The sequence below is a fragment of the Megachile rotundata genome, chromosome 16, assembly GCF_050947335.1.
Source record: "Megachile rotundata isolate GNS110a chromosome 16, iyMegRotu1, whole genome shotgun sequence".
NCBI classification, from domain to species: Eukaryota; Metazoa; Arthropoda; class Insecta; order Hymenoptera; family Megachilidae; genus Megachile; species Megachile rotundata.
In genome coordinates this window covers 4,341,304-4,356,226 of record NC_134998.1, presented here as the reverse complement: position 1 = coordinate 4,356,226, position 14,923 = coordinate 4,341,304, and the positions used below count along the sequence as shown (strand labels likewise).

At 30.8% G+C, this 14,923-nt stretch overlaps 1 protein-coding gene and 1 long non-coding RNA gene across 32 annotated transcripts in view; both read right to left on the bottom strand.

The window, feature by feature from the left end:
• The window catches only part of LOC100884122 (antichymotrypsin-2), a 34,626-nt gene that overhangs the window by 9,436 nt on the left and 10,267 nt on the right, over window positions 1-14,923 (bottom strand). For 2 of the 31 annotated variants that reach the window (XM_076541142.1, XM_076541132.1), the window contains exons 8-9: window positions 7,564-7,733; window positions 5,601-5,764 (exon numbers count right to left, since the gene is read on the bottom strand). The exons of 15 other annotated variants lie outside the window; for them this stretch is intronic. In XM_076541142.1, the coding sequence (XP_076397257.1) occupies window positions 5,744-5,764; window positions 7,564-7,733 (191 nt within the window). In that variant the 3' untranslated portion in view covers window positions 5,601-5,743. Of the gene's footprint in view, window positions 1-268; window positions 574-1,656; window positions 1,956-2,702; window positions 2,886-3,688; window positions 3,872-4,477; window positions 4,776-5,461; window positions 5,765-6,476; window positions 6,775-7,563; window positions 7,734-8,135; window positions 8,450-9,870; window positions 10,349-10,583; window positions 10,889-12,071; window positions 12,359-14,002; window positions 14,447-14,923 lie in introns of those variants that run through there. 14 more of the 31 variants (XM_076541137.1, XM_076541135.1, XM_076541133.1 and 11 more) reach the window with 14 other exon arrangements.
• LOC143263933 (uncharacterized) lies at window positions 9,347-10,262 on the bottom strand. Its single transcript, XR_013040900.1, has 2 exons — window positions 10,130-10,262; window positions 9,347-9,649 (listed from the first exon to the last, which is right to left on the bottom strand). It is a non-coding gene; the product is annotated as an uncharacterized LOC143263933 (long non-coding RNA).

The following is a 14,923-nucleotide window of genomic DNA, read 5'->3' as shown; positions in this document are numbered from 1 at the left end:
TTGTACAAACAAAAATTTAACATTGCTGTGTTAAATTCCAATCACCTGTCTCAACCAAGAGAGCAGATAGAAGCAAAAATCGAAATTTAACTTTTTACTCCATTTTTTCCGCCTGATTTCGTATAAAAATTCTGAAACACTGCAATTAAGGATTTTTTGCTCGCTAGTAAAAAATGAAAAACCGCAGAAAAAGTGCAATTTTTTATTGAAGTTGTAACTTTATATTGCTGAATTCAGGATTTGCAGGATTTATATAACATACGTGAGATAATGCATATACAAATATTTATTTAACATACCATAACATATTGAATTGTAGTATTTACTTTACTAAAAGCGAAATATTTGTGCAATATCTATGTGATTATACAGTGAATACATTTTTATATAGTATAATTTATAACTGAGGATTAATAACGTAGCCTTGGAACAAGTTTACAACATCTCCAACTATTTCAAATATGTCTTGATCCAATTGGATTATAAAGAACAAGTATGGTCGATCTATGCGCATCTCCGTACGTGGTAGACGTATGAACATCCCGTCTGAACTCAGTTGAACAAACCCCAAAACTAAAAAGAAATTAACGTTAATTCCAGAATTAAATGTCACATTTCATTTGCACTGAACCAATGCTATAGAAATGCAAAAGCTTCCCCTCATTCTAAAATAAATTCTGTAAGGAATTTTTTTAATAATAAAATCTTATTTTGTTACTGGAAAGTGTTAGTGTAATTGTCATTGTTTTTAGTGTAATGCAAAACGTGCAATGCTTTTTCATGTACGTGTGATTCAGGTATTGTTGCAGACTTCACGTAATCCACTGTTTAAATAAAATCTTTTAAACAGATGTACAAAGAATAAAAAATATGAACGACATGATGGAATAAATGTAACGAAACGATAAAAAATTAGGAATGTTCATTTTTGCAAATTTGGTAGTGCTGAATTTTGCAATGTTGGACATCTTCAAAAATTGAAATTGTGGTAATCAGTTTCCAAATCTTGGGATTTTCAATATTGAAAATTTTTGTTTTCAAACGATGAAAACACAGTTCCCAAAATTTGGAAATTTCAAATTTTAGAATACTGCGAATTGTGGCTTTTGAAAATTGCAAATGGGTTTGTGGAATATTCAGAGTGGTAATTCTACACGTGGTAATTCAGCACGTGGTAATTCAACGCGTAATAATTCTACTTGTGGTTATTCGACGCGTGGTAATTTGGCGCGTGGAAATTCGAGGCGTGGTTATTCGACGCGTGGTAATTCGACACGTGATAATTCTACTCGTGGTTATTCGACGCGTGGTAATTCGACGCGTGGTTATTCGACGCGTGGTAACTCGACACGTGGTAATTCGACACGTGATAATTCTACTCATGGTTATTCGACGCGTGGCAATTCGACGCGTGGTAATTTGGCGCGTGGTAACTCGACGCGTGGTAATTCGACACGTGATAATTCTACTCATGGTTATTCGACGCGTGGCAATTCGACGCGTGGTAATTTGGCGCGTGGTAATTCCCCGCGTGGTAATTCTATTCGTGGTTAATCGACGCGTGATATTTCGATGCGTGGATATTCGACGCGTGGTAATTCGACGCGTGGACTATTACAAATTTTTAATTTGGAAACTGCAGTCACTTATATAAGATAATGTATATACCAATATTTATTCACTACAATATAAGATATTGAGATTTTAAGCATGTTTCGCTAGAAACAATTTTAGAGAATATTTGTGTGGTAAGACGGTACGTAATTTTACATAGTTACATATAAATTATAATTGAGGATTAACAACGTGTCCTTGGAACAAGTGTACACAATCATGAACTGTTCCAAAGTCTTGATGCAACTTGCTTATGAGGAACAAACATGGCCGATCTACGCGCATCACCGGAGGTTGCGTTGGCTCCACACTGAATAATGCACTCACTGCCGACTCTATAACTGAAAAGAAGTTTAATTCCACAATTAAATGTCATATTCCTTTTATACTGAACTACCAATGCCATAGAAGTGCAAAAGCTTCCCCAGTCTAAAATAAATTCTGCAAGGAATTTATTTAATAACTTATTTTCTTACTGGAAAGTGTTAGTGTAATTGTCACTGTTTTTAGTGTAGTGCGAAACGTGCAATTATTTTTCATGTACGTGTGATGCAGATATTGCAGGCCAACTTCGTGCAATCCACAGTCTATATATAAGATCTTTTCAACAGATACAAACAATAAAAAATATAAGACATGATGGAATAAAGAAGATTAACGAAACTGCAGAGGATTAGAGATATTCGTGTTTGTAAATTTGGAAGTGTTGAAATTTGTAATGTTGAAAATTGTAGGTGTTGAAAATTTGAGACGTTGGAGTCTCAGTTTCCAAAACTTGAAACATTGGAATTTTGGAAGATCGAAAATTTTGAATATTAAATTTTGGGGTTGAAACGACGGTTTCAAAAATTTTGGAATATTGCGAATTTTAGGTTTTAAAAGTTGCAAATGTGTTCCTGAAATTTAAGATATTTTCGATTTCCAAATATTGGAAATTTTAAAGTTGGAAATTGCAGAAATTACATACGTAAGATAATGCATATACCACTATTTATTCACCATAATATATTAAGTTCTCAAGCTTATTTCGCTAAAAACAATTTTAGAGAATACTTAAGAGGCATTGACGAATATTTCTACATAATTACGTATAAATTATGATTGAGGATTAATAACGTGTGCTTGGAACACGTTTACAACATCTTGAACTGTTTCAAAATCATCTTCACGCAACTTGCTTATGAGGAACAAAGATGGCCGATCTACACGTATCACCAGAGGTCGCGGAGCTTCCGGAAACAGCATTGCACTCACTTCCACCTCCTCAACAACTGAAAAGAAGTTTAATTTCACAATTAAATGTCACCTATCATTTGTACTGAACAAATGCAGCAGAAATACAAAAGCTATTCTAAAGTCTACAAGAAATTCTGTGAGGAATTTACAGAACTTATTTTGGAATAAGTTGAAATAAGGAACTAATTTTGTTACTGAAACGTGTTAATGTAATTGTCACTGTTTGTATTAATATAAAACATGATTATTCATGTATGAATAATGATTTTTCACATGAGGTAGAGATTTTTTATTTTTCACATGATTTTTCACATGAGGCAGAGTAATTCAGATATCGCTCCAACTTCATGTAATCCTCAGTATAAATAAAATCTTTTAAATCCACGTACATAGAAACAATAAAAAATAAAAAAGACATGGTAGAATAAATGTAAGGCAACTAAAAAGGAGTAGAAATGTTTGTGTTTGTAAATTTGAAAGTGTTGAAATTTGTAAATATTGCATACTGTTTCAAAAAATTGAAACAATGGCAACTCACTTTCCATTCTGAATTTTCAAGTTCTGGAGTATTGACAATTTTTTGTTTGAAACTCAGTTTCCAAAATTTGGAACTTTCAAATTTTTAAATATTACAAATTTTCGATTTTGAAAATGGGTTTGTGAAATATTGAGAATTTAAAAATTCTCGACATGAAATATTAGAAATTGTAGAAATCATGTACGTAAGATAATGCATATAATATTTATTCGCAATTCGTAATGTAATGAATTTTCGAGCTTGTTTCGCTAGAAACAATTTAAGAGAATATTTGTGCAGAATATAATTTTACATAGTTACATATAAATTATAATTGAGGATTAACAACGTGTCCTTGGAACAAGTTTAAAACATCTTGAACTATTTCAAAATCGTCTTGCTTCAACTTGCTTATGAGGAACAAAGATGGCCGATCTACACGCATCACCAGAGGTCGCGGAGGTTCCAAATTGAATGTTGCACTAAATGACATCATCAGAATAGCTGAAAAGAAGTTTAATTCCGCAATTAAATGACATATTCCTTTTATACTGAACTACCAATGCCATAGAAATGCAAAAGCTTCCCCAGTCTAAAATAAATTCTGCAAGGAATTTATTTAATAACTTATTTTCTTACTGGAAAGTGTTAGTGTAATTGTCACTGTTTTTAGTGTAGTGCGAAACGTGCAATTATTTTTCATGTACGTGTGATGCAGATATTGCAGGCCAACTTCGTGCAATCCACAGTCTATATATAAATTCTTTTAAATAGATACAAACAAGAAAAAATATAAGACATGATGGAATAAAGAAGATTAACGAAACTGCAGAGGATTAGAGATATTCGTGTTTGTAAATTTGGAAGTGTTGGAATTTGTAAATATTGCATACTGTTTCAAAAAATTGAAACAATGGCAACTCACTTTCCATTCTGAATTTTCAAGTTCTGGAGTATTGACAATTTTTGGTTTAAAACTCAGTTTCCAAAATTTGGAACTTTCAAATTTTAAAATATTACAAATTTTCGGTTTTGAAAATGGGTTTGTGAAATATTGAGAATTTAAAAATTCTCGACATGAAATATTGAAAATTGTAGAAATCATGTACGTAAGATAATGCATATAATATTTATTCGCAATTCGTAATGTAATGAATTTTCGAGCTTGTTTCGCTAGAAACAATTTAAGAGAATATTTGTGCAGAATATAATTTTACATAGTTACATATAAATTATAATTGAGGATTAACAACGTGTCCTTGGAACAAGTTTAAAACATCTTGAACTATTCCAAAATCGTCTTGCTTCAACTTGCTTATGAGGAACAAAGATGGCCGATCTACACGCATCACCAGAGGTCGCGGACGTTCCAAATTCAAATCTGCACTATATGTCTTCATCAGAATAACTGAAAAGAAGTTTAATTCCACAATTAAATCTCATATTCCTTTTATACTGAACTACCAATGCCATAGAAGTGCAAAAGCTTCCCCAGTCTAAAATAAATTCTGCAAGGAATTTATTTAATAACTTCTTTTCTTACTGGAAAGTGTTAGTGTAATTGTCACTGTTTTTAGTGTAGTGCAAAACGTGCAATTATTTTTCATGTACGTGTGATGCAGATATTGCAGGCCAACTTCGTGCAATCCACAGTCTATATATAAATTCTTTTAAATAGATACAAACAAGAAAAAATATAAGACATGATGGAATAAAGAAGATTAACGAAACTGCTGGAAATTAAAGAAATTCGTGTTTGTAAATTTGGAAGTGTTGAAATTTGTAATGTTGGAGATTGTAGGTGTTGAAAATTTGAGACGCTGGAGTCTCAGTTTGCAAAACTTGAAACATTCGAATTTTGGAATATCGAAAATTTTGGGGTTTAAACACCGGTTCCCAAAGTTTTGAATCTTTAAATTTTGGAATATTGCGAATTTTAAGTTTTAAAAGTAGCAAATATGTTCCTGAAGTTTAAGAAATTTTCGATTTTGATATATTGGAAATTTCAAGTTTTAAATTTGCAAATTGGTTTCTCAAATTTAAGAAATTTTCGATTTCCAAACATTGGAAATTGCGGAAATTATATACATAAAATAAGGCATATAGCAATATTTATTCACCATGATATAATATATTAAGTTTTTAAGTTTATTTCGCCAAAAACAATTTTGGAGAATACTTATGAGGTATTGACGGATAATTCTACATAGTTACGTATAAATTATAATTGAGGATTAACAACGTGTCCTTGGAACAAATTTACAACATCTTCAACTGTTCCAAAATCGTCTTGCTTCAACTTGCTTATGAGGAACAAAGATGGCCGATCTACACGCATCACCAGAGGTCGCGGAGGTTCCAAATTCACTATTGCACTCAATGGCACCGCCACAACAACTGAAAAGAAGTTTAATTCCACAATTAAATGTCACTTTTCGTTTATACTGAATGCAGCAGAAAAACAAAAGTTATTATTGTCTACAAGAAATTCTGTAAGGAATTTATAGAACTTCGTTTGGAATAAGTTAAAATATCGAACTTATTTTGTTACTAAAACGTCTTAGTGCAATTGTCACTGTTTGTATAATATAAAACATGATTATTCATGTATGAATAATTTTTCACATGAGGTAGAAATTTTTTATTTTTCACATGATTTTTCACATGATTTTTCACATGAGGCAGAGTAATTCAAATATTGCTCCAACTTCATGTAATCCACAGTTTAAATAAAATCTTTTTAACAGATGCAAACGATGCAAAATATAAGACCTGATGGAATAGAGAAGATTAACGAAATTGCAGAAGATTAGAGATAATCGTGTTTGTAAATTGGGAAGTGTTAAAATTTGTAATGTTGGAAATGGTAGGTATTGAAAATTTGAAACGTTGGAGTCTCAGTTTCCAAAACTTGAAACATTGGAATTTTGGAAGATCGAAAATTTTGAATATTAAATTTTGGGGTTGAAACGACGGTTTCAAAAATTTTGGAATATTGTGAATTACAGGTTTTAAAAGTTGCAAATGGGTTTCTGAAATTTAAGAAATTTTCGATTTCCAAATACTGAAAATTTTAAATTTGGAAATTGCAAAAATTACATACGAAAGATAATGCATATACCACTATTTATTCACCATAATATATTAAGTTCTCAAGCTTCTTTCGCTAAGAACAATTTTAGAGAATACTTATGAGGTATTGACGGATATTTCTACATAGTTACGTATAAATTACAAGTGAGGATTAACAACGTGTGCTTGGAACAAGTTTACAACATCTTGAACTGTTTCAAAATCATCTTCATGCAACTTGCTTATGAGGAACAAAGATGGCCGATCTACACGCATCACCAGAGGTCGCGGACGTTCCGAACGCACTTTTCTCTTCACTGTCATCTTCGCAAATACTGAAAAGAAATTTAATTTCACAATTAAATGTCACCTCTCGTTTGTACTGAACAAATGCAGCAAAAATACAAAAGCTATTCTAAAGTCTACAAGAAATTCTGTGAGGAATTTACAGAACTTATGTTGGAATAAGTTAAAATAAAGAACTAATTTTGTTACTGAAACGTGTTAGTGTAATTGTCACTGTTTTTAGTGTAGTTCAAAACGTGCAATTATTTTTCATGTACATGTGATGCAGTTGTTGAAGGCCAACATCTTACAATCCACAGTTTATATAAAATCTTTTAAATAGATACAAACAATAAAGAATATAAGACATGATGGAATAAAGAAGATTAACGAAACTACTGAAGATTAGAGATATTCGTGTTTGTAAATTTGGAAGTGTTGAAATTTGTAACGTTGGAAATTGTAGGTGTTGAAAATTTGAGACGATGGAGTCTCAGTTTGCAAAACTTAAGGCATTCGAATATTGGAATATCGAAAAATTTGCGGTTGAAACGACTGTTCCCGGAATTTTGAATTTTTAAATTTTGGAATATTGCGAATTTCAGGTTTTAAAAATTTCAAATGGGTTTCTGAAATTTAAGAAATTTTAGATTTCCAAATATTGGGAATTTTAAATTTGGAAATTGCAGAAATTACATGCATAAGATAATGCATATACCAATATTTATTCACCATAATATAAGATATTCATTTTTTAAGCTTGCTTCGTCAAAAATAATTTTAGAGAATATTTATGAGGTATCGGCGGATATTTCTACGTAGTTACGTATAAATTATACTTGAGGATTAACAACGTGTCCTTGGAAGAAGTTTACAACATCTTTGACTCTTCTATATCGGGCTCCCTTTATCTGGCTTACAACGAACAAAAACGGACGATCTACGCGCATCTCCAGAGGTATCACAGGCACCAAAGTCACTACTAAACTTGCTGGCACTGCATGAACAGCTGGAAAGAGATTTAAATCCCACAATTAAATGTCACCTTTCGTTTGCACTAAACTACTAAAGCAGCAGAAATACCAAAGCCATTCTATGGTCTATAAGAATATTGTAAGGAACTTGTGTAACGATAAGAGCTTATTTTGTTACTGAAAATTATCAGTGTAATTGTCACTGATTGTATAATATAAAACATGATTACTCATGTAGGAATAATGATTTTTCACATGATTTTCCACACGAGGCGGAGTAATTCAGATATTTCTCCAACTTCATGTGATCCTCAGCTTAAATAAAATCTTTTAAATACACGTACATAGAAACAATAAAAAATAAAAAAGACATGGTAGAATAAATGTAAGGCAACTGAAAAGGAGTAGAAATGTTTGTGTTTGTAAACTTGAAAGTGTTGAAATTTGTAAATGCATATACCAATATTTATTCGCCATAATATAGGATATTCATTTTCTAAGCTTGCTTCGTTAAAAATAATTTTAGAGAATGCTTATGCGATATCGACGGATATTTCTACATAGTTACGTATGAATTATAATTCAGGATTAACAACGTGTGCTTGGAACAAGTTTATAACATCTTGAACTGCTCCAAAATCGTTTTCACGCCACTTGCTTATGAGGAACAAAGATGGCCGATTTATACGCATCACAAGAGGTCGCGGACGTTCCAAATGCACTCTTGTACTCTGTAGAAACTTCAGAGAAACTGAAAAGAAGTTTAATTCCACAATCAAATGTCAACTTTCGTTCGCACTAAATTACTAAAGCAGCAGCAATACAAAAGCCATTCTATGGTCTACAAGAAATATTGTAAGGAACTTGTTTAACGATAAGAACTTATTTTATTGCTGAAAAGTGTCAGTGTAATTGTCACTGTTGGTATAATATGAAACATGATTATTCATGCAGGAATAATGATTTTTCACATGAGGTAGAGATTTTTGATTTTTCACATGATTTTTCACATGAGGTCTCTACCGCAGTGATTCAGATATTACTCCAATTTCATGTAATCCACAGTTTAAATAAAATCTTTTAAATACATACAAACAATAAAGAATATAAGACATGATGGAATAAAGAAGATTAGCAAAAAAGATTAACGAAACAGCCGAAGATTAGAGATATTCGTGTTTGTAAATTTGTAATGTTGGAAATTGTAGGTTTTGAAAGTTTGAGACGATGGAGTCTCAGTTTCCAAAACTTGAAATATTCGAATTTTGGAATACCGACAATTTTGGGGTTGACACGCCGATTCCCAACATTTTGAATTTTTAAATTCTTGCGAATTTTACGTTTTAACAGTTGCAAATAGGTTTCTGAAATTTAAGAAATTTTCGATTTTGAAATATTGCGAATTTCAGGTTTTAAAAGTTGCAAATAGGTTTCTGAAATTTAAGAAATTTTCGATTTTGAAATATTGCGAATTTCAGGTTTTAAAAGTTGCAAATAGGTTTCTGAAATTTAAGAAATTTTCGATTTTGAAATATTGCGAATTTCAGGTTTTAAAAGTTGCAGATAAGTTTCTGAAATTTAAGAAATTGTCAATTTTGAAATATTGGAAATTTTCAATTGGGAAATTGCAGAAATTACATACATAAAATAATGCATATACCAATATTTATTCACCATAATATAAGATATTCATTTTTTAAGCTGGCTTCGTTAATAATAAGTTTAAAGAATATTTATGAGGTATCGACGGATGTTTCTACATAGTTGTGTATAAATTATAATTGAGGATGAACAACGTGTCCTTGGAACAGGTTTACAACATCTTCAACTGTTCCAAAATAGTCTTGACGCAATTTGCTTATGAGGAACAAAGATGGCCGATCTACACGCATGACAAGTGGTTGCGGACGTTCCAAATACGTTTTTCTACTACGTTCCACCATTATAAGAACTGAAAAGAAATTTTAATCCATAGTTAAATGTCACCTTTCGTTTGCACTAAACTATTAAAACAGCAGAAATACAAAAGCTATACAAAAGTCTACAAGAGATATTGTAAGGAACTTGTTTAACGATAAGAACTTATTTTGTTGCTGAAAAGTGTCAGTGTAATTGTCACTGTTTGTATAATATAAAATATGATTATTCATGCAGGAATAATGATTTTTCGCATGAGGTAGAGATTTTTTATTTTTCACATGATTTTTCACATATGGCAGAGTAATTCAGATATTGCTCCAAAATCATGTAATCCTTAGCTTAAATAAAATCTTTTAAATACACGTACGTAAAAACAATAATAAATAAAAAAGACATTATAGAATAAATGTAAGGTAACTGAAAAAGAGTAGAAATGTTTGTGTAAATTTGAAAGTGTTGAAATTTGTAATGTTGTATACTGTTTGAAAGAATTGAAACGGCGGTGACTCACTTTCCACCATTTTGAGTTTGCAAGATTCGGAATGTTGACTTTGGTTTGAAATGTTGGAAAGTTTCCACCAGTTTGAGTTTGCCAGTTTTGGAATGTTGACTTTGGTTTGAAACGTTGGAAAGTTCCCACCATTTTGAATTTTCAAGTTTTAGAATATTACAATTTTGGGTTTTGAAAATTGCAAATAAGTGAAATATTGAGAATTAAAAAATTCTCAACCTGAAATATTGGAAATTGTAGAAAATTCATACATAAGATAATGCATATAATATTTAGTCGCCATAAGATATTGAATTTTCAAGCTTCGCTAGAAACAGTTTTAGCACTAAAACTACCAAACCGGTCAAATGACCGCTGCACAAGTTTCTTATCATAAGATACACATTTTGTTAAAATCCATTCCTTGCAATCATCATTGATTTTCATCAAGATAAAGAATAAATGTGTGTACTAATTTATGTTTCGTCATTTGTTTATTTACTTTTTCATTTCATTTTTCATTTCAAAGAAAGTGCGCATTATATGCCGATAGGTTTAGTGTTAGAGAATATTTGTGCGTATATAATTTTACATAGTTACGTATAAATTATAATTCAGGATTAACAACATGTCCTTGGAACAAGTTTACAACATTTCCAACTCTTCTATACTGGGCATCCTGTATCTGGCTTATAATCAACAAAAATGGCCGATCTACGCGCATCTCCGGGGGTGGTGGAGGTGGCAAACCTGGTGCTGCACTCAATGCAATCATAACAGCTGAAAAGAAGTTTAATTCCATAATTAAATGTCACGTTTCTTTTGCACTAAACTATTAAGGCGGTGCAAAGCTTCTCTACTGGCTAAAACAATTCTGTAAAGAATTTTATTAATAATGCATTTTTAAAGTGTTGAAAAGAAGTTTGAAAAGTGTTAGTATAGTCGCTGGTGCTAGCAAAATAATGTGCAATGATTTTTCACGTAAGATTCAGATATTCCAGGTCAACTTAACGTAATCCACAATTACGTAGACATTATTAAGCACAATATTTCAGGAACACATCACACATAGCAGAAGTATGCAAAGAAAAATTCGTTGAAATTCATGGATATGATGAGAGACCTATAAATACGTATAAATAATTAAATATATTAAAGACATGATGGTATGTGGATTTGTATCACATACGTAAAATAATGAATATACAAATATTTATTTAACATGTTTTGTTGAATTTTAAAAATTTTAAATGTGGAAAAATTTTTCCTTATAGTGGCAAAATATAAAGATGGACTTTAAAGAACCTGTCTTTAAAGAACCTTGATATAAAAATAAAAAATGTTATAGACACGATGGCTTAAAAGTAACGATGTTGCAAATAAAAGCTTTGAAACTTCGCATTTTGGAAATTTTAATTTTTGAAAATTTGAGAATTTGAAAATTTGGAAATTCTGAATTTTATAACGCTGGAAATTGTGGTGTTTGAAAATTTGAAAATGCTGGATTTGTGGACACGTGAAAAGGAGCCTTTTGGATTTTGAAATATTAGAAATTTGAGAGTTTGAAAATTTGGAAATTTTGAATTTTGAAACGCTGGAAATTGTGGTGTTTGAAAATTTGGAAATTTTGAATTTTGAAACGCTGGAAATTGTGGTGTTTGAAAATTTGGAAATTTTGAATTTTGAAACGCTGGAAATTGTGGTGTTTGAAAATTTGAAAATGCTGGATTTGTGGAACCGTGAAAAGGAGTCTTTTGGATTTTGAAATATTGGAAATTTGAGTTTGAAAATTTGGAAATTTTGAATGTTGAAACGCTGTAAATTGTGGTGTTTAAAAATTTGAAAATGCTGGATTTGTGGAACCGTGAAAAGGAGTCTTTTGGATTTTGGAAATTAGATGATTTTGAATTTTGGAATATTGGAAGTTTTGAATTTTGGAATGTTACAAGAGAAATTTACAAACTTAAAATCATTCTTTCAATAATTTACGAGTTCGACTACTGTACATTACTATTTAACAAATACAAAATTTTCTTATAAACAGAACTAAAATTATAACATATTAACATTAACTACACAAGAACTATTATTCAAAATTAGTAACATGTCCAGAAAATAATGTTATGACATCTTGAACATTTCCATCTTGGTTTTTATTCTCTCTGTATAGAAAGAATAAAAATGGCCGATCAACGAACATCGTCACATAGGAAGGCGGAGCAGAAAAGGTACGGTAGACGAAAATTGCACCTAGAAAAAATATTTATTCCTTGCATTAAATTGTATATTTTATATTACTAAATGACAAAGAAATATACTACACAAAAGCGTCAATTTTGTTAATGATTCCCCGGAGAATTAATCAAGTTACTGAAAGCCATTAGTACAAAATCGAAGCTAACAGACAGATGACATAATTGATCACACTTTTTTTTTCTAATGAAACAATAATTCTTATAATGTTGTGAAACCTATAAATATTTGATAAACAAGACATTATTAATAGGACATAACGACTGAATTTGAATATTTATTGTTAGTAAGAATACGTATACACATTTGATCGCTGCAGCTCTTTAGATGATTGATGTTTCTTAATAATAGCCATGATGAAACATTGTAAACTTCATGCATTAAATAATGATCGAGTATCTTTAACTGTCATTAATTTTCCAAGAAAACTTCTCTGAACTATGTAGATTTATATGTATAAATTAATTGGAGATGCACGAACAAGTGTTGGTCATATTAATTTATTGTTATTAATTATTGAAAATAAAATATTTGCAATTTTTTAGTTTTTTAATTGGTTGACTTTTCAAAATATTGGATGTGGAAATTTGAAAATTTAGAGATTTTGAGTTTTAAGGTTTTAGGGGTTTAGAGTTCTGCAGTTTTTAAGTTTTAGGAGGTTTAGGGTTTTAAAGTTTTTGGGTTTCAAGGTTTTAGAGTGTAAGGTTTTGAAGTTTTGGGGGTTCAAGATTAGAATTTTGGGGTTTTAGGGTTTTAGAGTTTTAGAGTTTTAGAGTTTTAGAGTTTTAGGGAATTTAAGGTCTTAAAGTTTTTGGGTTTTAAGATTTTAGAGTTTAAGGTTTTAAAGTTTTGGGGTTTCAAGATTTTAGAGTTTTGGGGTTTTAGAGCTTTAGAGTTTTTGGGTTTTAGAGTTTTTGGGTTTTAGAGTTATTGGGTTTTAGAGTTATTGGGTTTTAGAGTTTTTGGGTTTTAGAGTTTTTGGGTTTTAGAGTTTTTGGGTTTTAGAGTTTTTGGGTTTTAGAGTTATTGGGTTTTAGAGTTTTTGGGTTTTATGGTGTTGGGGTTGTAGAATGTTAGGGTCTTAAAGTCACAGAGATTTGGAGATTTAGAGATTTAGAGATTCAGAGATTTGGAGATTTGGAAATTTAAGAGACTTAGCGATTTAAAGATTTAGAAATGTAAACACATAGAAACTCAGAAATGAAGAAAAATTAGAAATGTACAAATTGGAAAACTAGAATTTCAGAAATATTAAAAATTCCAAATACTTCTCAGAATTCTGCTGTTTCCTTGATTGCCGACGGTGGCAATATAACACTAATGCACTGTACTCACTGCTCATCGCCATTATACATTTGACACAAACGCCCTACAAGGAGAATCAAATAAATCTGACAATGAGCCGCACAGTGATAAACAAAGATAAAAACAAACTTCCGTTTGTTTTTAAAAACAAACACCATCATTGTCACTATTATTTTTGACAAAAATCTAATCTCTACAGATTTGTTTTCAGTTTAATCGGCAACACTTTTTCATTTCTGTAAACAATACATATATTTATATTTTTCCAACACCTTTACAAAACATCTTGTATAAGTCAATCAATGGCAAACTGAGGTATTTAATTTAAATGCGAAATACTTTAACATGTTCATGTATAATTAAACCTGAGTTATATCATTTTACATTAGACGAACATATACATAATACTCGTAAACAGTAATAATTTAGGTAAAACGTATGGCAACATTATTATAGCAGACTCTCGTTATATGACCATTTTAAGCGAAAAATAAAATGAACGCTGACAATATTCTCTACTGGCCGAAAAGCTTTCTTTTTCGCGCGGAAAAACAAGCATGCGTGCAGGTGCGTGCGAACGGCAATATAACGAGAGTCTACCGTATTTTGAAAAATACAGTTTTTATATTTTGGGTTCGGTAACGTGACCGCTGAATAATGATATGGCGGAGGACGCATTGCCTAAATCGTCTTTTGTGTCTTTTACAATGGTATAGTAAAATGGACGGTTAACTGAAAAATCCATAGGAATTTCCAAAGACAGTTTCATCATAATGACACCTGAAACAAAGTAATGAATCGCATGGAATTTAGCTTCTTTTCATATATCGCATTTTTTGCGAGGAGGACAAATTTGAAAATTTGACATTCAAAAGATCACAAATGCTATAACTATTTACAGTGATTAATCATTTTTAAGGCCACTTTAATATAAACTGAGAATTACAAGAAAATTACGGACAATAGTTAGACGAACAAACGTAGAAACATTGAAAGGTCAAAAATGCAAATGTAGATTTTTTGAAGATTAAAAAAGTGTTTTAAACTTTGTAAATATTTGATTCTTTTCAAAATCTGAAAATTCAAGAATTTAAAAACTTGAAATTCTTATAGGTTCTAAATTTTCCGATATAAAATCCATGCATCTTCGAATATTTCATAGTATCTAATATTTGAAGCGTTTATACTGAAAGTTTTTAAAGCACCATGTATACTTAAAGCGCTATATATAAGCAAACATTTAATCTTCAACCTACC